At 41.9% G+C, this 20,490-nt stretch overlaps 1 protein-coding gene across 1 annotated transcript in view; it reads left to right on the top strand.

Moving 5' to 3' along the window:
* The window catches only part of ARHGAP25 (Rho GTPase activating protein 25), a 33,846-nt gene extending 13,601 nt beyond the window's left edge, over positions 1 to 20,245 (top strand). Inside the window, exons 3-11 of the mRNA XM_083368336.1 lie at positions 4,373 to 4,460; positions 7,105 to 7,224; positions 8,648 to 8,855; positions 10,119 to 10,251; positions 12,126 to 12,199; positions 13,882 to 14,003; positions 16,699 to 16,901; positions 17,886 to 18,481; positions 19,832 to 20,245. Coding sequence (XP_083224462.1) covers positions 4,373 to 4,460; positions 7,105 to 7,224; positions 8,648 to 8,855; positions 10,119 to 10,251; positions 12,126 to 12,199; positions 13,882 to 14,003; positions 16,699 to 16,901; positions 17,886 to 18,481; positions 19,832 to 20,054 — 1,767 coding nt within the window. The 3' untranslated portion in view covers positions 20,055 to 20,245. The remainder of the gene's footprint in view (positions 1 to 4,372; positions 4,461 to 7,104; positions 7,225 to 8,647; positions 8,856 to 10,118; positions 10,252 to 12,125; positions 12,200 to 13,881; positions 14,004 to 16,698; positions 16,902 to 17,885; positions 18,482 to 19,831) is intronic.
* The last annotated feature ends 245 nt before the right edge of the window (positions 20,246 to 20,490 follow it).

The raw sequence follows: 20,490 nt of genomic DNA, 5'->3' as shown, positions 1-20,490 counted from the left end.
TTTAACAACAAAGAATAGCTGTGACAAAAAAAGACAATAATCTGGGCTGTAGACAAAGAGAGAATTATAAATTTCAGAAAAAAATCTTTTTTGAACTATTTGGATTACAAATATGTGTCTAATTGGGACTCTAAAGCTATTTACGGAGAAAAGAAAGGAAGAGGAAAACTCAAATTCTTGGCTATCATGGATCAGAGATATGTAGAAAGAACATATCAAGAAAACATAAATACGTCACAGGAGGAAATATATAGTATACTGCAACTAATTCAAACAACAATAACTTTAAACCACAAAGAAATCCAAAACAACTTTGAAAATATAAATCAATCTATTTCCAGGTTAATTCTACAACAAAAAAATTCCAACAGAGAAGGAGCAGATAAAACAGATAAATGGACATAGAATTGAGAATAGAGACTTAAAGATGGAACTGAAAAAAACAAGGAAACATGATTTAATCCTAGTGGGAAAAAATTCACAAGAATTGGAAAAAACAACTTATCCCTTAAGACTACAAAATAAATCTGAGGACAAGAAAACAGATCGGATAAAATGGACTGTAGAGAAGTCAAGAACGTTGGAGAGAAAGGAAATGATAAGAGAAGTGGAGAGAAAGAAAAAGAAAAAGATTTTCAACAAACATGGAAAGGCAGAAGTCCCGTACAAAGACACTTCTCCTGATTTACTTTTTATACCTACAGCAACATTTACGAACATAGAGAAAAACTTTTTGAATAAGCAAAATACGTTGATTAAGAAAGACACTGGGCAAAAGAAAAAGACTAAAGTGGAAACTAAGAAAAGACTTACCAGAGAGAATACTTTAAAAAGAAACATTTGTTTGCGTATGGTTAAAGAAAAAGAAAAGTTTTGGAATATATATGTCATTCTAAGAGGGATGAATTCTCTAAATATAAAATAGTATGCTTTTTTCCCTTTTTTGTTCTCTCTTGATATGAGTAATATAAAAAAGTTGAAATGACTTAGATAAAGGAAATATTTTAGATATTTAAATGTGATTGAATTTAAGAAAATTATAATGAATAAAAAATGTTTTGAATAAGAGTTAAAGGACTAGATGACTAGATGTATTAAATGGAATGTTTAAAGATTAAACATTTTTAATGATGGTTAAAAAGAATAAGAAATGTAGGAAATAAATGGTAAAGGTAAAAGGTAAAGGTTTCCCTGCACATGCGTGCTAGTCGTTTCCGACTCTAGGGGCCGGTGCTCATCTCCGTTTCAAAGCCGAAGAGCCAGCGCTTGTCCGAGGACGTCTCCGTGGTCACGTGGCCGGCATGACTAGACGCCAAAGGCGCACGGAACGCTGTTACCTTCCCACTGTAGTGGTCCCTATTTTTCTACTTGCATTTTTATGTGCTTTCGAACTGCTAGGTTGGCAGAAGCTAGGACGAGTAGCAGGCGCTCACTCTGCTACGCGGCACTCGGGATTCGACCCGCCAAACTGCCGACCTTCTGATCGACAAGCTCAGCGTCCTAACCCACTGAGCCACCGCGTCCCTTTAGGAAATAAATACATATTAGCTAAGAGGAATACTTTAGGTAGTATGTTATTTTTAATGCTTCTTTACTTTTGCTTTTCTTTCTTTCTACTGTTTTATCTATTTCTTAAGAAATGTAAAAATGTGAGGTGGTTCATATGGAAAAATAGAGTTAAATTCTTAAATGTAATTAATTTTTGAGAAAATCTTAACCGGTAAGAATATCTAGAATTTGGTGGGAGAAACAAATTAAAATAAGGACTGTAACGGGCTCTATGATAAGGCAACCAGGATGATTGGATAGAACAGAAATATTTTATTGATGTGATTATTATTTTAGGACTATTGGGAAAATATATATATTTAATTGTTATCTATCAAACAATAAGAATTGTATTAACTCAGTGTTTGCAAAAGAGGATATTTTGGGAAAAGAGGAAATCAACTAAAACTATTATGTGGATTATGGATTATAGAAATCAATTGTTAGTGATTGTTTTACAAATGTAACCCAGACAACACACTGTTCACCAATTATGAAGTGATTTATTTTTTTAAAAAAAATCAATAAAATATATTACAAAAAAAAAGAAAGAAAGGGCTGATTCTTTTTTTTCAGAAGAGTCTTGGGATTTCACTAGCGATGAAGTAAGCTGTCATTTTTAGCTGTGGGCTATACCAGAGATTTGTTCAGTTTGCCTGCCTCTGAATGCATCTCCTCCAATTTTGTATTTGTGAACCGAACTGGATTTTTCTTACTGTTTGAAATCCATGTTAGTCAGAATTTATTCAGGCCCCCAGTTTGTTCATATCCCTGAAAAGATATAAAAGATATAAAAGGAAATCAGCAAGGAATGGTCCAACAAGTTGAGAGGGTGGTCCCAGTTTTGCATGTGCCCTATTCCTAGTGCGGGGGTAGGCAACCTCGGCTCTTTTATGACTCATGGACTTCAACTCCCAGTATTCCTGAGTCAGCTGACTCAGGAATTCTGGGAGTTGAAGTCCATGAGTCATAAAAGAGCCGAGGTTGCCTGCCCCTGTCCTAGTGCATGAAGCATCTTGTCTACCCCAAACACTTGCAGTGTCCAAATGTTTACATGTTCACATGGATACAAGGTGTTATCTTGAGTTTCTTCCATGAGACGTCCCTTTATATGCTGGAAAATGGACATCACAAATCCATTCACACATCTTTCCTCAAAACTATCCAGCTGCCATTCCTTCATTTTGTCCTTTGCATTCTGCCCTGTGTTACCTTTGCTGTTTTTAATTAGCCTGCTCCACTCCTGGAAATATTTATTTCTGGTTTTGTGAAAGAAAAAACTTATTAAGTACTAAACTTAAGAGCCTTGGTGGCGCAGTGGGCTAATGCCTCCTTAAGTAACACCAGCTGCCTGCAATTAGTGCAGGTTCACATCCCACCAGGCTCAAGGTTGACTCAGCCTTCCATCCTTCCGAGGTAGGTAAAACGAGGACCCAGATTGTTGGGGGCAATTAAGCTGACTTTGTAATAATGCCGCTTGGGGTGTGTGTGAAAGCCCTAATAAGCAGGTATATACATAGAATGAAGGCTACTGCTAAGCTTGTAAGACACCCTGAGTCTTCGGAGAAGGGCGGGATATAAATGGAATTAAATAAATAAAATAAAAATAAACTATAAATTCAGATCAGTTTGGATAGATGTGAAATGAGACAGTGGGAGTCACTGAGGTTTTGAAGGTATGAGCGTTTAATTTGTAACCATAATTCGATTTGTTTCCTGTGGCCACGGAATCTAGGGTTAGAAACAAGGAGCGCAGTTTGCAGCTATCTAGACGTCACTTGAATATAAAGAAGGATTTTCTGCCAGTAAGATCTGCCCCAACAGGGAATAGTCAGTCTACAGAGGCTGTGGGTTCTCCAACTCCAGAGAGTTCTAAGAAGATGGGAAGCCCACATCTACTGGATGGTGTAAATCAGTGTCTTTCAAACTTGGAATTCTGGGAAATGAAGTCCACTCATTTTAAAAGTTGCCGTTTGAAAAACACAGCTGTAAATAGTGTGGGAAGTCAGCCCACCCAGAGAAGGAAATATTAAAAGGGCAAAATATTTTATTTCCTCAAAGGATCTTAAAGAGGCAGAAAAGCATGCCCAGTTTTTCTTAATAGCCCCAAGTCTCCCTCCCCCGAGCAGAAACCAGCTCTGTAGAAATGCAGATGTGATAATCCATTCAGGAAGGTTGGAGGCCTCCAGCTAGAAGCTTAGGAAGACAAAGAGACCTAAAACCTACATACCCCACCCAAACTCTAGGACAGGACATAATAGGATTACCCCACAGATCCCAGAGGGCACATTCAGACTCAGGTCAAAGGAAATACAAATCCTCGAACAGGAAACGACTCCAAACAAAAACCCAATAGGGTATGAAACCCACTTCCCATTACATGTGGTCTCTCTTTTTTCTTCCAGAGCCATCTTTCTGTCTGGCTCTCCTCTTCAATAAACTGCAACCTTCTTTCTAAAGCAGTCGCCATGTTGTTTATTCCTGGCTTGGACTGAACCCTGATGAAGATTTTTTTCTTCAACAATAGTTTCTTGTACATTGCAGAGGGTCAGACTAGCTGATCCTAGGTCCCTGCTGATACTCCAAATCTGATCCTATGTATTTGTTGTTAGATTTATATGTGTTATATTAACATCTAACCATTTTAAAGATTGATTTAATACATTATACTCTTGGGCTTATTAGATGAATGTGAATTGTGGAATGCTTACAGTGCATTATGTGTATAATATAATTATATTTACTTTATAAAAGCAGAGATCACGGTATGGTGAAAGAATGGAGAGCCTTCTGTTTTTGATCTTTTGCAACTGTTTGGCTTTAGGGTTCATTACAACTTCAGGGCTGCACCATCAGAGAAGTGGCTTCTGGGTCCGATGAAGCTGGAAAATTCATCTTTGAAATCATCCCAGGTCAGTAACAGGAAACTAAATTGCACGTTGAACTAGTCCAGATGGACTAGCAAACACATGCTTGGATAAACCGTCATTAATTGCATGCATATGGAAACTGCTGAGCAGTACAGCTGACATAACCTTTCTCCTTCTTTGATGACAGAACAGTGAAAAATGACTTCTGTCCTTAGTGTATAATTCAGCAAATTATAATTGTGTGCATTTGCATAATACGGTTTGTTGTGGTTTGTTTAACTATAAATTAATATGTCAACCAGAGCTGATGACTTGCACAAGACACAGCTGTAAATCATGGTTTACTAACTACTAAGCCATAACTAAGATTTCTGAAGGGCTGTGAGAGACCAAGTGCTTTGTGGTTCAATCATTTGTCTTGCTCTGGGAAAGAGAGAAACTATGGAATTATAGAAGTAGTTGCTGGTTATAAATCAGAAATGAAAAGAATTAGAATAGAATAGAATAGAATAGAATAGAATAGAATAGAATAGAATAGAATAGAATAGAATAGAATAGAATAGAATAGAATAGAATAGAATAGAATAGAATAGAATAGAATAGAGCTGGAAGGGACCTTGGAGGTCTTCTAGTCCAGCCCCCTGCTCAAGCAGGAGAACCTATACCATCTCAGGCAAGTGACTGTCCAGCCTCTTCTTAAAAATCTCCAGTGATGGAGCGCCCACGGTTTCTGGAGGCAAGCTCTTCCACCAGTTCATTGTCCTCACTGTCGGGAAGTTTCTCCTTAATTCCAGGTTGCCTCTCTTCTTGATCAGTTTCCAACCACTGTTTTTCATCCTGCCCTCTGGTGCTTTGGAGAATAATTTGACCCCTTCTTCTTTGTGGCAGCCCCTCAGATACTGGAATACTGCTATCATTTCTTCTTTTCTTTAGACTGGCCAAACCCAAGTCCTGCAGCCTTTCTTCATATGTTTTAGTCTCCAGGCCTTTGATCATCTTAGTTGCTCTTCTCTGAACTTTTTCCAAACTCTGAACATCTTTTTTGTGATATGGTGACCAAAAGTGGTTGCAGTATTCCAGGTGTGGCCTCACTAGGGCTTTATAAAGTAGTAATACTTCACGTGAGTGCTCACACCTCTCTCTTAGATGACTGCATTAACTGATGCATGACTTGCCTTTGCTTGCTTCTTCAGTTTTCTGGTCTTAATTTTTGGGTTTAGTTGGGTTTTTTAATACCTTTAATATAGCCAACACACTGCTAGGCTGCATTAACAGAGGGATAGAACCAAGATCAAGTGAAGTACAAATACCACTTTACAATGCCTTGGTAAGGTCACACCTGGAATACTGCATCCAGTTTTGCTCACCACGATGTAAAAAAGATGTTGAGACTCTAGAAAGAGTACAGAGAAGAGCAACAAAGATGATTAGAGGTCTGGAGACTAAAACATACAAGGAACGGTTGCTGGAATTGGGTATGTCTAGTTTAATGAAGAGAAGGACGAGGGGGGACGTGATAGCAGTGTTCCAATATCTCAGGGGCTGCCCCAAAGAAGAGAGTCAAGCTATTCTCCAAAGCACCTGAAAGCAGGACAAGAAGCAACGGATGGAAACTAGTCAAGGAGAGAAGCAACCTGGAACTAAGGAGAAATTTTCTGACAGTTAGAACAATTAACCAGTGGAACAACCTGCCTCCAGAAGCTGTGAATGCTCCAACACTGGAAGTTTTTAAGAAGAGACTGGACAGCCATTTGTCTGAAATGGTATAGGGGGTTAGACTAGATGACCTCCAAGGTCCCTTCCAATTTCATTATTATTATTACCAGACTTACGTACTATCATCAAATAGCATATGCCTATCCCAGGTCCTTGGGAAGGACTCAGTAGATGGATAAAAATGCTAAATATGATCTAAATATCAAACCCTAGATAAATAAATGAGTTTTTATACAATAATAATAATGTTGCTTATATTGTATTATAGATGAGTTTAACTGTGATAAAGAATTGCAAAGTGCATTAAATTAGTTTGCTATGTAACAAGTCTTGTCTAATCTCATATGAGGATGCAGAAAGGTCATGAAATTTCAAACAGGGGGTTGATGTGGGAGAGGAGAATGCATGAGACTAAAACAAATGGCAGATCCCCACGTTTAAATTGTTATATTTCGTTTACAGTTAGAAGCTCATGTCTAATTAAATGATTAAAATGTTCATCTATCGTCTGAAAGGTCTATATTTGTTTAAGATCAAGTTTAAGATCTTAAAGGCGAGGCTTTACATATAACAGAATAACAAGGTAACAGAGTTGGAAAGGGCACCAGAGATCTTCTAGTCCAACCCCCTGTTAAAGCAGGAGACCCCATTATGCCATTCCAGACAAATGGCTATCCAATCTCTTCTTAAAACCACCCAGTAATGGAGCACACCTGCAATGCCTGAAGGGAAGCCATTCATTGTTCCCATTGTCAGGAAGTTTCTCCTTAGTTCTAGGTTGGATCTCTCCTTGATAAGTTTCCATCCGTTGCTTCTTGTCCTGGCTTTCTATCTTCCTCTTTCTTTATATCTCAATCATTTTTTTGGATTTATAAACACTTAGGCCCCTTCTTTAGCAAGTGCACTGTGCGGATTTTTTTTCCTGCTGCAAAATATATCTTAGAAGTCATCTGTTTCCCCCTGTTTACAGGGCTCTCAGCAGAGCAAACTCGAACTGGACCAGACTCCTTTGTGCTGATGGCGAACTCTCAGGCTGACATGGAAGAATGGGTCAAGCTGCTCCGAAGAGTGGTTGGCTCCCCATTAGGAGGTACGTACAGCCAGAATTATATAGGGTACACCCAGATAAATTCTAGTCTGTGTCCATCATATTCACACCAACTGGACAGGCCAGACAATGGATTGCCTTGGATTGCCAGGAGAAGAATTTAGGGCAAAAATTTCCAGGGATGAAGTCAAGGGAAAGGTTGAAAGTTAGGATCTCATGCAAACGTTTAGGATGGCAAGGCATCTTTGCAGTACAATCTCTCTCTCAAGGGGTCAGATGCGCTGATTTTGGAAATGCGCTTTGCATAAAATAGCAGGACCTGGTTAAAAGTACCTACCTGGAAGAGGGCTTGATAATGACTTTTAACTTTTTTTCAGGAAACGGGACTTAGTTGAATTCTTAGATTTCCTTTGAGCTTCTTCAGTGGTTCGTTCCTGCTTTGTGGGGGGAAAGCCTGACAATTATTATGTTCTCAATTTCATTTTATCTTGATTTATGTACTTATTATATGTTTTGTTGTTAGCCGCCCTGAGTCCTTCGGGAGATAGGGCGGGATATAAATCCCATCAATAAATAAATAAATAAATAAATTATTTTCTGCAACTCTCTGATTCTTAAATTAGCTTGATACAAAGAGAGGATTGGAAAATTGCAAACTTTAATCAGGGCAGCATAGTAAGGGCCAGCCTGTGTGCTGCTTGCTTCATCTAGCAATAAATACAGATGGATGTTTGTTTAGGGAGGGCATCAGCGGTCATCAGACAGGTAGAGTGGGATGAGAGTGGGGCAGATGAACAACAGCAAGCAATTAAAGGCCAGAGGGCTGAATATCATTCAGACTCTCTGGTGCTTAGTTTTCCTTTCTGACCTAATAGATTATGCGGGTTCTACATTTAGTGGGCTCACCTGCCTCAATTTATCCTGTTTCTGGAATGGTATGCTACGGAATGGAATGGAGCTGCCAAAAAAGCCAATGCAGTCCTAGGCTGCATCAACAGAGGGATGATAGACTAGAGCAGCGTTTTCCAACCTTAGGAACTTGAAGATGCGTGGACTTCAACTCCCAGAATTCCCCAGCCAGCTATGCTATGCTATGCTGGCTGGGGAATTCTGGGAGTTGAAGTCCACGCATCTTCAAGTTCCTAAGGTTGGGAAACGCTGGACTAGAGGATCCAAGAATTTGGTGATATTTAACTTTTTATTTTATTTAGTTATTTATTAAATTTTTATGCTGCCCATCTCACTGATATAGTGGCTCTGGGCAGCTTACAACATACTTTTATTATTTCACTATTAGTATACTTGAAATTTTTGACAGGGCTTCAGATACGGATTTGGTCTGCAGAATTGAAAAAGTATTTGAAAACGTCCTTCCTTCCTTCCTTCCTTCCTTCCTTCCTTCCTTCCTTCCTTCCTTCCTTCCTTCCTTCCTTCCTTCCTTCCTTCCTTCCTTCCTTCCTTCCAGTGGTCTTTGGACAACAGCTGGGGGATACCATGATGTATGAACAGAGGTTTGGACAGCATCAGGTTCCTATCTTGGTGGAGAAGTGTGCAGAATTCATCAGGAAGAATGGACTGACTGAAGAGGGCATTTTCCGACTCCCCGGCCAAGACAATTTGGTGAAGAAACTGCGGGATGCATTTGATGCTGGCGAGAGACCCTCATTTGACCAGTAGGTGGCGCATTTCTCAAGCTTGCAGTGATAAGACTGATGAGCTTTCCAGTTCCCAGAATCCCCCAGTCAGCATTGCTGAGACTGCTAAAAGTTGGAATCCATTTCAACTTGGAGGGTGCCCAGATGGGAATGGCTGGGCTGGAAGTTCCCGTTAGCCAAATCAGCCTTCAGACTAAGGTGGGTTTTAATATCCTACGATCTCCAAGTAGTGAAGACTGTTGGCAGTTGCAGTCCATGGGGAAGAATTACTCAGTGTTAGCAACTTAAAGATATGTGGACTTCAACTCCTTCAACTCCACATATCTTAAAGTTGCTAAAGTTGAGAAACATTGCATTTCTACAAAGGATCTTTCTAGGAATGGACACTGCCCTTAAATAAACAACAACCGTAATTTGTTGAGCCTGTAGTAGGCATAGACTCCTAGGCATGGAGTTGCTCTTTTAATTTTAGATAGGCTTTCTGTTTTTTTAAATCAAGCAAATCAAGTAAATATTTTGTTTTCTATGGAGATTCTCGGTCATCCAGGTCATAGTTATCCCAAAGGTGAAAAAGCTTTGGGATAAATATTTTGTTGCTTTATGCTCACTGTTTTTATGTTTCCTTAAATTGAAAATTTCACATAATAGTTTGGAATCAGGGTTTGAGAGAGTCTTGGAGAACAACTGTATTATTTACTTATTATTAAAGGTTCCTTCCGTACATTTTAAAGGATTTATTCTTCTACTTAGATTATGTTAGAATCTACCACCTGTGTAGTTAAAACATCCCACTATTGTATATCCTAGAAGTGAGACCGCTCCAAAGTACAGTTAGTCCTCGACTTACAACGGTTCATTTACTGACCATTCAAAGTTACAACAGCACTGGAAAAAGTGACTTGTGACAATTTTTCACATTTACAATTGTCGCAACATCCCCATGGTCACGTGATCAGAATTCAGATGCTTGGCAACTGACTCACATGTATGACAGTTGCAGCGTCCCGGGGTCATGTGATCTCCTTTTGCGACCTTCTGACAAGCAAAATCAATGGGGGAAGCCGGATTCACTTAACAACCGTGTTACTAATGTAACAACTGCAGTGATTCACTTAACAACTGTGAAAAGAAAGGTCATAAAATGGGGCAAAACTCACCACAAATGTGTTGCTTAGCCACAGAAATTTTGGGCTCAATTGTGATCATAAGTTGAGGACTACCTGTAGATTAAAATGGAATGATTACTTCCTGCAATGTCTGGCTCATTCTATTTTTTTACAGAGATACAGATGTGCACACTGTGGCTTCTTTGCTTAAACTTTACCTACGAGAACTTCCTCAGCCAGTCATTCCTTGGAGCCAGTACGAGGATTTTCTCCTGTGTGGTCAGCTTCTAACGTCTGAGGAAGGCAAGGTATTGAAATCACACGTACTTCTCAAAATGCTACTGATGATCCTCCTGAAATGGTTCCTCCCACTCTGATAATATTATGGGGTGGCCCACCATGGGGTCCAAGAGAGAGGCCAAAGTCCATCTCCCCACCACCCTACAGGTTGAACCCTAGTAATTTAAATAAAAGGGATGCAGTGGCTCAGTGGGTTAGGACGCTGAGCTTGTCGATCAGAAGGTCGGCAGTTTGGCGGGTCAAATCCCGAGTGCTGTGTAGCAGAGTGAGCGCCTGTTACTCGTCCCAGCTTCTGCCAACCTAGCAGTTCGAAAGCACGTAAAATGCAAGTAGAAAAATAGGGACCACTCCGGTGGGAAGGTAACAGCGTTCCGTGCGCCTTTGTTGTCTAGTCATGCCGGCCACATGACCACGGAGACGTCCTCGGACAAGCGCTGGCTCTTCGGCTTTGAAACGGAGATGAGCACCGGCCCCTAGAGTCGGAAATGACTAGCACGCATGTGTGGGGGAACCTTTACCTTTAATTTAAATAAATTAGGCATTTTAGTGTTTAAACAATGTCTACTTTCCAGCAACACCCTGACTGATTGCTGTTTTAATAATTAAATAACAACAACAACAACAATAATAGGAAGGGACCTTGGAGGTCATCTAGTCCAACCCACTGCTCAGGCAGGAAACTCTGTACCATTTCAGACAAATGGCTGTCCAGTCTCTTCTTAAAAACCTCCAGTGTTGGAGCATTCACAGCTTCTGGAGGCAGGTGGTTCCACTGGTTAATTGTTTCTCCTTCCATCCTTGAGCTGCAAATATTTTGAAGAACATGAAGATATTTCAAGGTGGAAAAGGCTAAACTTGGCAAAGAGATCAAGAACCATGGAAGTTCAGGAGAGGGTGCATAGTTTTTCTCTCCCCTCCCCACAACCTGTACTGCTAGTCCTTGACCTACAGCCACAACTGAGCCCAAAACCTCCATTGCTAAGCAAGACAGTCGTTAAGAGAGTTTTGCCCCGTTTTATGATCTTTCTTGCCAGAAAGAATCACTTGCCAGTGAAGTGAATCCCTTCCAGTTCTTAAGTTAGTAACATGGCTGTTAACTGGCTTCCTCACTGACTTTGCTTGCCAGAAGATTGCAAAAGGTGATTACGTGATCCTGGGAAACTGCAACCGCCATAAATACTTGTCAGTTGCCAAGTGTCCCAAATTTTGATCACATGATCATGGGGATGCTGCAATAAGTGTGAAAAACGGTCCTAAGTCACTGTTTCCATTGTGGTTTTAACTTCGAATGGTCGTTAAATGAGTGGCTGTAAGTCAGGACCACCTGTACAACTTTTTGGCTTTGGAGTTTTTGTTTTGTTTTGTCTTAGAGTCAATTTTTGACTCCTGGCAACTGCCTGGACAAGACCTTGCAGTTTTCTTGGCAAGGTTTTCTAGAAGTGGTTTGCCCTGGCCTCCTTCTTCCTGGGGCTGAGAGAGAAAGACCGACCGGACAAGCTCACCCAGCTGACTTTGTGCCCAAGGCAAGACTGATTTCCTGGTTTCTAGTTGCTTAGTTGCTACACCCTGGTTTTGCAAACTTGGCAACTTTGAGCCATCTGGACTTGAACTCCATACATGGCCGGCTGAGGAATTCTGGGAGTTGAAGTCCATAGGCCTCAAAGTTGCCAAGGCTGAGAAACATTGCACGACTACACCAAACGATCCCTCTTTGCAAACCTAGGCAATACTCGGTGCAATGTAGCTCGTCTCTTCATCTGGTATGAGCCAAGGTGTATTTCTCCAAGAGAAAACATGCAAATTACAAATATTTGGTGGAATTTCATGGCAGCCATCAGTGCATATCAAGTGACAATTAAAAACCATCCTAATATTCTTCTAGGGTCACACACAGCTAGTGAAGCAGCTGGCATGTTTACCCCAGGACAACTATAACCTTCTGAGTTACATCTGCCGGTAGGTTTTTCTTTAAAAACTTCGCTGTTTTCAACCAAAGAGCAAAACACGTTGCTGCTCTGATCTTCTCTTGGAATCGATCCTAAATTGCTGATCTTAAGAAATGCGATTTTAACAACTTTTCTGAGTTCATCTGTTTTAAGACTCAGAGCCCCTGCTACCAACGAGTCATCGTCTTGTCTTGCAAATTACAAAATTACAACCAAACTAATCTCTACTATTGGAAAATAGTCCCTTTTCTCTTTGTATATTTTTTACAATATAGAATAGAATAGAATAGAATAGAATAGAATAGAATAGAATAGAATAGAATAGAATAGAATAGAATAGAATAGAATAGAATAGAATAGAGCTGGAAGGGACCATCTCAGACAGGTGTTTATCTAGTCTCTTAAAAATCTCTGGTGATGGAGCGCCCACGATTTCCCTATAAAATAGTCCCTTTTCTCTTTGTGTATTTCACAATAAAATAATTCTTTTTCTATTTGTATATTCCCTTATGAAATAGTCCTTTTTGCCATTGTATATTTCCCTATAAAATAGTCCTTTTTCTTTTTGTATATTCCCTTATATTCCACCCATTCCCTTAAGTCAGTTTCATTTATACATTTCTATGAACCTTCCCTTACTAGCAGCATTTTCATCTTGAATTTCCAAGACTAGTAGTTCTGGTTTGTCAGATTCGCAAATGAAATCTTTGTTTCAGCTGTGTTACTGGCCATTTGCTGTCTTTTTGTTGTTGTTGTTGTTGCTGCTGCTGTATCTTGCACTTATTTGCTGTAGCTGGTTATGATTGGTTTGTTCTGTTCTGTGCTGAACTTTATATTTCTCCTCTAATCTGGGCTTATATTGGGTTTAAACTGGGTTCATCTCTGGGTACTGGGCCCATAACCTATTAGAAATTCTGTTTTATTATATAGAAATAGTAGCAGAGGATTATTATATAGCCCAGACATGTCAAACACAAGGCCGGATCCGGCCCGCAAAGTGGTTTCATGTGGCCCGCGAAGCCATCCTGGAAACAGTGAGGGAACGGCCCCCACTGCCTTGGCCCTGGCCCAGAGACCCTCCTCCTGCCAGAGACCCTCAGATCTGCCCCACTCCTGCCCAGGCCCCCATAGGCACCCTTGATGCGAACGATGTAGAGCTGGCCATGCCCACCCAGTACGCACTCCAGCCACACCCACCCTAGCCATACCCACCCGGCCCCTTGAGGGCAACCACAATGCTGATGCGGCCCTCAATGAAATTGAGTTTGACACCCCTGATATAGCCATAAAGATTGGTAGCAGATGATGGTTACATAGCCATACAGATCAAATAAAGTGTACAGTCACCATGGACCTTGCTACTTATTGTTTTCAACTGTCACAGGAAACTCTCCTCAGAACACAGATTATAACCATAGATGCAAACTAAACACTGCCATCTACTGGCTGAATAATTCTGTAGTTGTTGCAATACAAAATATTTTCTAACATGTATTCCAGCATTCAGACATATCCATTTTGTTTGAAATTTTGCCATTGAGAAGTGCCCTATTAGAGAGTTCATAATGGGATGTTGATTTAGGTTAGGTTTCTGCTTCTTGCCCCAGTTTCTATCCCTTTCTTATTTGTTCCTCCCTTGCAATCTATGTGCATCCAGGTGATGACATGGATTCTTGATTTCAATTCTAACAGATTCCTGCATGAAGTCCAGCAGAGTTCTGACACCAACAAGATGAGTGTGGAGAATCTGGCAACTGTGTTTGGTGTGAACCTCATCCGACCCCAGATGGAAGATCCAGTGACTATTATGAGAGGTGAAACTGGAACCCGCTCCTTGCACAAGGATTTTTGACATTGTTGTGGGTCTCTAAGGGGCCAGATGTCTATAAAATTGCTGTCAATGACTTGTCCTGTACCTGAAGAACTGTCTGTCTACAATTCATGTTCAGCCCCACTCTGTCAGCCCTTTGAGGTAGACCAAACTAGGACACCAAAGTGATGAATACTAATACAGTGGTACCTTGGTACTCAAATGCTTTGAAACTCATCAAATTTGGTACTCAACACATTTTGACATGGAAATTTTGTCCCAGTAATCTTCATTTGTTTAGTTCTCTAGCACATGCTAGAACTTCTCAGTGTTCACTGCCTTTGTGACTGACTCGCTGCATTACTCCTTATGGGAAAAATTTGCTACTCATCATTTTTGGTACTCGTTGCACTTCACAGAACCAATTAATGATGAGGACCAAGGTATCACTATTATTTGGAAATATAGATTAAGAACAAAATAACCATGAGCACCTGATTTTGGAGAAAGCCATCCTCTTAGTGGAGATCAATTATTCTTTTGTCTAATAATGTAACTGTCTCTCTTACTGGAGTAGCTACAAAATTGGAACCACCTTTTGTAATTGAAATCACCTTTTAATGTCCTGATCATTTCCAGTTGGACAAATGTATTATGCCCAAAGATTTAAATTTCCAATTACTACTGGGGAACAAAAGGTGAGATTTGATCTATTCAGATTTCTCAACACAGTTCAGCTACATCGGGATCTAGGTTGTTCAACGGCACTTCTACACAGCCTTTGTTGCTACTTCCCACATTTTCAGAGCCATGTTCATACTGCTTTCTGCTGGTCTTCTTTCTAGATGAGTCAGCTAATTCTCCCTTTGGCCTATTAGTATGGAGAATTAAATAAGCCTTGACTCAATGCCCCAGCTCCACCCTCGTTACTAGTTCCCGACTACAGCTCCCTCCAACAGACCAAGGGAAGATGTGGGAGTACAGAATAAAATGATGGAGATGCACAGAAGGATCTTGACCTCAGCAGGGAGGGGGAACAGCCAAGGAGAAGGTAGCAAGAGAAGCCCCCCACCCCACCCTGATGGCTGTATTAATAGGCAGGACTCTTCTCTCGTCTTCATCCGAGCTGGAAGTTAATCCACTGAGCTGCAGAAGAGCTGCTGAAGAGCTCCAGAGAAGACAGGGCCACAGTCCCAACCTAGCTTGGCCCAAATGCTGCACCTACAAGGCACATGGGCATAAATGTTGGTCAGCTCTTGGTAGTTATGCAGAACGGTTGCATTTTCCTGCCCTGAGCAAGGCTTGGATCAGATGACCTTTCCAAATCATACATTGTATGATTCCCCTAGTCCAGGGCTTTTCAACCTTTTCACACACTGTACCACTTTTAAGTTATGGCAACATCCGAGTACCACCAGTCGCCTAGCAAGGTGTCAAAAACTCGATGACCAAAAAAGAAAAAAAGGGAAAAAAGTGATGAAGTACAGGTAGTCCTCGACTTACAATAGTTTGTTTAGTGACTGTTCAAAGTTACAATGGCACCAAAAAAAGTGCCCCCCAAGCCACAGCCGAGCAAGACACCTGCCTGCCCAGTGGCACTCTTCCTCCTGTCCGAGGTTTTCATTGTTGTGAGCATTTCTGTTGAGGATTGGCAGTGGGGGTGGGGTGGGGGGTGTTTGGTTTTTATCCCCCCCCTCTGCTGTGTGGTTGCAGCAGGTTTTGGTCACTTCACATGACCCTGGGACACTGTGACCGTCATAAATATGAATCAGTTGCCAAGCATCTGAATGTAAATCACAAGACCCTGGAGATGCTGCAGCATTCCAGCTGATCGGCGGTTCTTCTGGGCTCAGAAGCACCAGGATCAGCGCTGAGCTCCAGCTGGATCCTGGCGCTGATCCTGGCGCTTTTGCTGAGCCCTGACAGCCCTGCAGCTCCAGCCGTCTCTCACTCAGGCTTGTGCGGTGCTGCCACCGGTTCAGCTCATTCCCCTCCCCTGCTACCACTTTTCTAGGATGGTCATGTACCACCTGCCAGGTGCCAATGAACCACAGGTGGTACCCGTACTACTGGTTGAAAAGCCCTGCCCTAGAAGAAGTGAACATTGCCCTAGATTTTGCTCTACAGGTAGTCCTCAACTTAAGACCTCAACTGAGCCCCAAATTTCCATTACTAAGCAAGACAGTTGTTAAGTACGTTTGTCTCACTTGATGAATTTTCTTGCCATAGTTGTTCAGTGAATCACTGTAGTTGTTAAGTTACTAGCATGGTTCTGAAGTGAATTTGCCTTCCCCATTGACTTTGCTGTCAGAAGGTCGCAAAAAGGGACCACACATTTATGCTACAAGCATCATAAATGTGAATCAGTTGCCAAGTGTTTGAATTTTGATCACATGACCGTGGGGATGCTGCAATGGTCATAAGTGTGAAGAACAGTCATAAGCCACTTTTTTCAGGGCCATTGTAACTTTGAATGGATACTAACCGAATGGTTGTAAGTCAAGGGCTACCTGTAAGCTAAATCCACCTTTGGGAGATCTCCTTTCATAGCCACTTTCTCCAGACTGGCCAGAGGAGTTGTCCCCCGCTATCAGAAGCCTGGCTGTGGGAACTGAAGCTGTGAACCTCTTCCATTTACACGCCAGCTCAGTTGTGTGTTAAAAGCAATGCCTGTTGTGCTTTCCTTGTTTCTCCTGCAGGGACTCCCCAGATCCAGAAAGTGATGACGACCATGATCAGTGACCACGAGAAGCTCTTTCCTGCAGCCAAGGATGCCAGGCCTCCTCCACCTCCCTTGGAAAGCAGCGCCAAGAAAGCCCCAGTGCTACGGAGCACCGTGGGTTGGGATGCTGTACAAAGGCCATTGACGGCCTGGAAGGAGAACAGGAGACTGCTGCAAATTGTGAGTGTCTGCCGGGCTTTTTAATCCCGTGGCTCACCTGGGTGAGGGCATCTGCCCATGTAAGCAAAAACCTGATTTTGTGCCCTATTGAAAAAATTAAAAAACCACTTATTTCTGAGGTCTCAGTTCCTGCATTTGGCCTACAGGTGGCGCTCAAAGAAGCTAGCAAAAATACCAACAGTGAAATCCAGCTAATATTTTATAACTGCTGGAAGCACGAAAACTTAAAACAACTACAGCCCTTGAAGTCCTGCCTCCAAATGAACCTAAATAAACAACTATGTTTTAATTGATGCAAAATAACAAAGGAAGTTATTTGGGTATAAGTTTCCATGGACATGTCTGGGGGGGGAGGTTTTAATGCCACATCCTCTTGGTGTTGCCCTTGAGTCCTCGTAAGGCAGCTTAAAGTCACCTTTAGCTGTTGGCCATTTTAAAGATAAAGTTTGCTTCTCTTTTGACACAGTTTTGGCCAGAGATACGGTTGAACTGGCTCCATCAACAGTGGATTTTGAATGAGATTTCCCAGCTCCCAAGCGGCAACTTGAGACTACCCTGGTGACTGGGTCATGCCTTGCCTGGTCATTTGGGCTTCAAGAGAGACCCGGTTTCTGGCCTTCACAGAGAGATCTGTCTGTGTGGTGCCTGGCGAGAAAGCGGTCTGCAGAGTGTTCAGATGGAGAATCTCTAGGGAGATTCTCAACCATCCAGGTCACGATTGTCCCAAAGGTGCTTTTTCCGAAAGGCAACTGGACGTTCTTGGTTTTTTCCTTTGAAAATGCTTCACTTCCCACCCAAGGAGCTTCTTCAGTTCTAACTGACTAGAGGGGAATGGAAGGACTTAAAGGGACAGATGAGGGAGTGGTTAGACGCCCCTTTGGTGTTAAAAGTAGACGTGTCAATTGGGGCACGAAAATCAGCAGGACTGCTTTGTTGTGTCTAATAGGGCTCCTTATTCCCTCATATTCTCGGTTTTACTTTCAGAAAGATGATCTCGAAGCTTCTAGCTCTGAATTAAGTGATGGTTTGGCTCCATCAGCAGAAGATAAAGAAGAACCTCAGTCTAGGGATGCTCTGGAGACACGGGCTGTGCGAAAGAGGACTCAGACACTTCCAAACAGGAAATGCTTTGAGAGCTTTTCTTCCAACAGGCGAAACCAAAACATGGACAGAACAGACATTTCCAGTAGCAACTTTTTGTCATCCTCATCCTCTTCCTCCATGGTCCGGCCCGGTCCTAATTCTCCCTCAGGAGGTCACAAAAGAACTTTGTCTCAGGGAATTTCTAAACTGTTCAGCTTCACACAAGCCTCAGACTCTGGGTGTCTCCGCAGTTTGGGGCAGGGGACTTCAAGGGAGGCTGACAACAGTTCTTCAGGCCAACTAAGAGATGAGTTTGGACCATGTTTACAAACGAACGACCCTCCCAGGTCTAAAGAAAATGGCACTACAATTCTGGAGCTCCCATCTGAGGAAGACACCTTATATCCAGAAGACCCTGAACTGCTTAGGAAAATGATTGCGGAGCTGAAAAAGGAGCTGATGGCACAGAAAAATAGCCACGAGGAGCAAATTAGCAGGTAATTAGAATCAACCTTGCTTGATTCCCTTTCTTTCTCCAACCAACTAGCTCTACAGGTAGTCCTAAACATATGGTCATTCATTTAATGACCATTCAAATTTATGACAATGCTGAAAAAAGGGCAGGCATTTTGGTGCAGGGTCTTAATTTGGATTCCAGTAGGGAACAAGTTCTGGGCTTCAGGGCCCTTCCAAGTCTACCATCCCATCCCAGTCAACTGGTCTTCCATGCATCTCTTTACAGCAGTGGCTCCCAACCTTTTCTATACCCCGCACCCCTAGAACACTTCTGATATATTCTCGTACCCCTTACAAAAAGTTCAAGATAACGGCAACAAATTATGCACATACACTATAATTTTGAAAACCCAAGTTTTTGCACCCCCTGGAATATCATCTCGCACCCCCGGTTGGGAACCCCTGCTTTAGAGATTGGGAAGAAGTTGTTTCTAAAAGTGACTTATTGCATCCTTCCCCACTGTGTGCATGAGCCATGCTGGCTGGGAATTATAGGAGCTGTAGTCTAACTCATCTGCAAGGTGCTGTGTTTGGGATACTCTATGTTCAGCCAGGCCTGAGTTACAACTTGGGACAGAGATTTTAGTGAATTGCTGCTTGTTTCAGCACAGAAGTAAGCCATGGTTTATGTGGGAAACTAAGCCTGACTCACCAGTATCACCAATGTTGTTTCTTCTCTGAGGAAATGGACAGGACCCGTGTAGCATTCAGAGGAGACTGGTTCACACATCATGCAAAGCCACAATGTGGGTTTGGTTTCAGCTTAGCAGAACCTGTGGCTCCACATTCATTATAATTTCTATGTAAACCAAGCCACCGTGGGCAGGTTCAACAAACCATGGTTTAAAAATTCCACTTTAACATTATGTGTGAACCAGATAATTCAGTGACATAATGCAATGTAAGAGAGATGCCATTCATTTCACTGATGTGTATGTGTGTGTGTGCAATGTGTGAGGGCATGATATTAAACAAGAGTGTAAGATTACGTAATATATTACGTTTTGCAGAGGCAGCAAAACTGGATGCACTGAAAATTAAAGACTTTAATGCCATGTTTTGTTGTGCATTTTGTCGGGGTTGTCAGGATGGGTCACCATTGCCCAGTTCCACTTGAGAATCATTATGCCATCTAGATCCAAGAGCCAGGAGGTGGCATTCTGCGAGTCAGACTGTCTGCTGCCTACCACGTGAACCTAAAGCTTTAGGGAGAACTGAGCACGGGGTGAGGGTGGCCCCAGCTTTTCTGCCTCCTTCCTCCTCTCCCTACAGGAGTAAGGGACTCACTCCTTTGAATCCTGGTTTGATATCCTTTGGTGTTCCTTTTGCAGCCTTGAGAAGGAAAACTTTGAAGTCTGGACCAAAGTGGTGAGGCTTAAGAAAGAGGTTGAAGAAGAAAAGGCTAAATCTGCAGAGCTGGAATCTGAGCTCCAGAAGCTTAAACGTTCCAGGGGGGTCAACAAGGAGAACCAACACCACGAAGACTTGTTGAAGTCCACCAGCCAGTTGCCCACAAGAATTGAGCAGAGGACAGAATGCGCAAGCCAGCTGTGATTCTTTTCTGTCGAAGGACTGTTGCACTTGCACTCGTGTAAGTCAGTACAGAACCCCTGGTGGGTTCACCGAGATGGTTGATTCTGGTGGCTCTGTGTATAATACTTTTTCAATTAAGAAATTTTATTCCCGTTTACAAATGATAAATACAAACAAAAACAAAGGTGTCTTAAATAAGTAAACTTTATGTTTTGTTCTGTTCTGCTCTTTGCATTCCATACGATCTCTATTTCTGGCAGGGCAGGGCAGAGTTCAGAGCTTTTATAACCCTTCCAGACATTTTTTGGCCCTAGGACCCTGCTTGACAGAACCAACCACTGAGTGGGCTCACAAGAAAAAAACATAAGGAAGGAAGCTATTTTGGCATCTGACTGGCCTGAGATTTGCAAGGGAGAAACAGTGAAAATCCATTTCAGCTTTTACGAGCTCCGCCATT

The sequence above is a fragment of the Vipera ursinii genome, assembly GCF_947247035.1.
Source record: "Vipera ursinii genome assembly, chromosome: 8".
Lineage (NCBI taxonomy): Eukaryota > Metazoa > Chordata > Lepidosauria > Squamata > Viperidae > Vipera > Vipera ursinii.
Note: the sequence above shows the minus strand (reverse complement) of the source record. Positions and strands in the feature narration are given on the sequence as shown.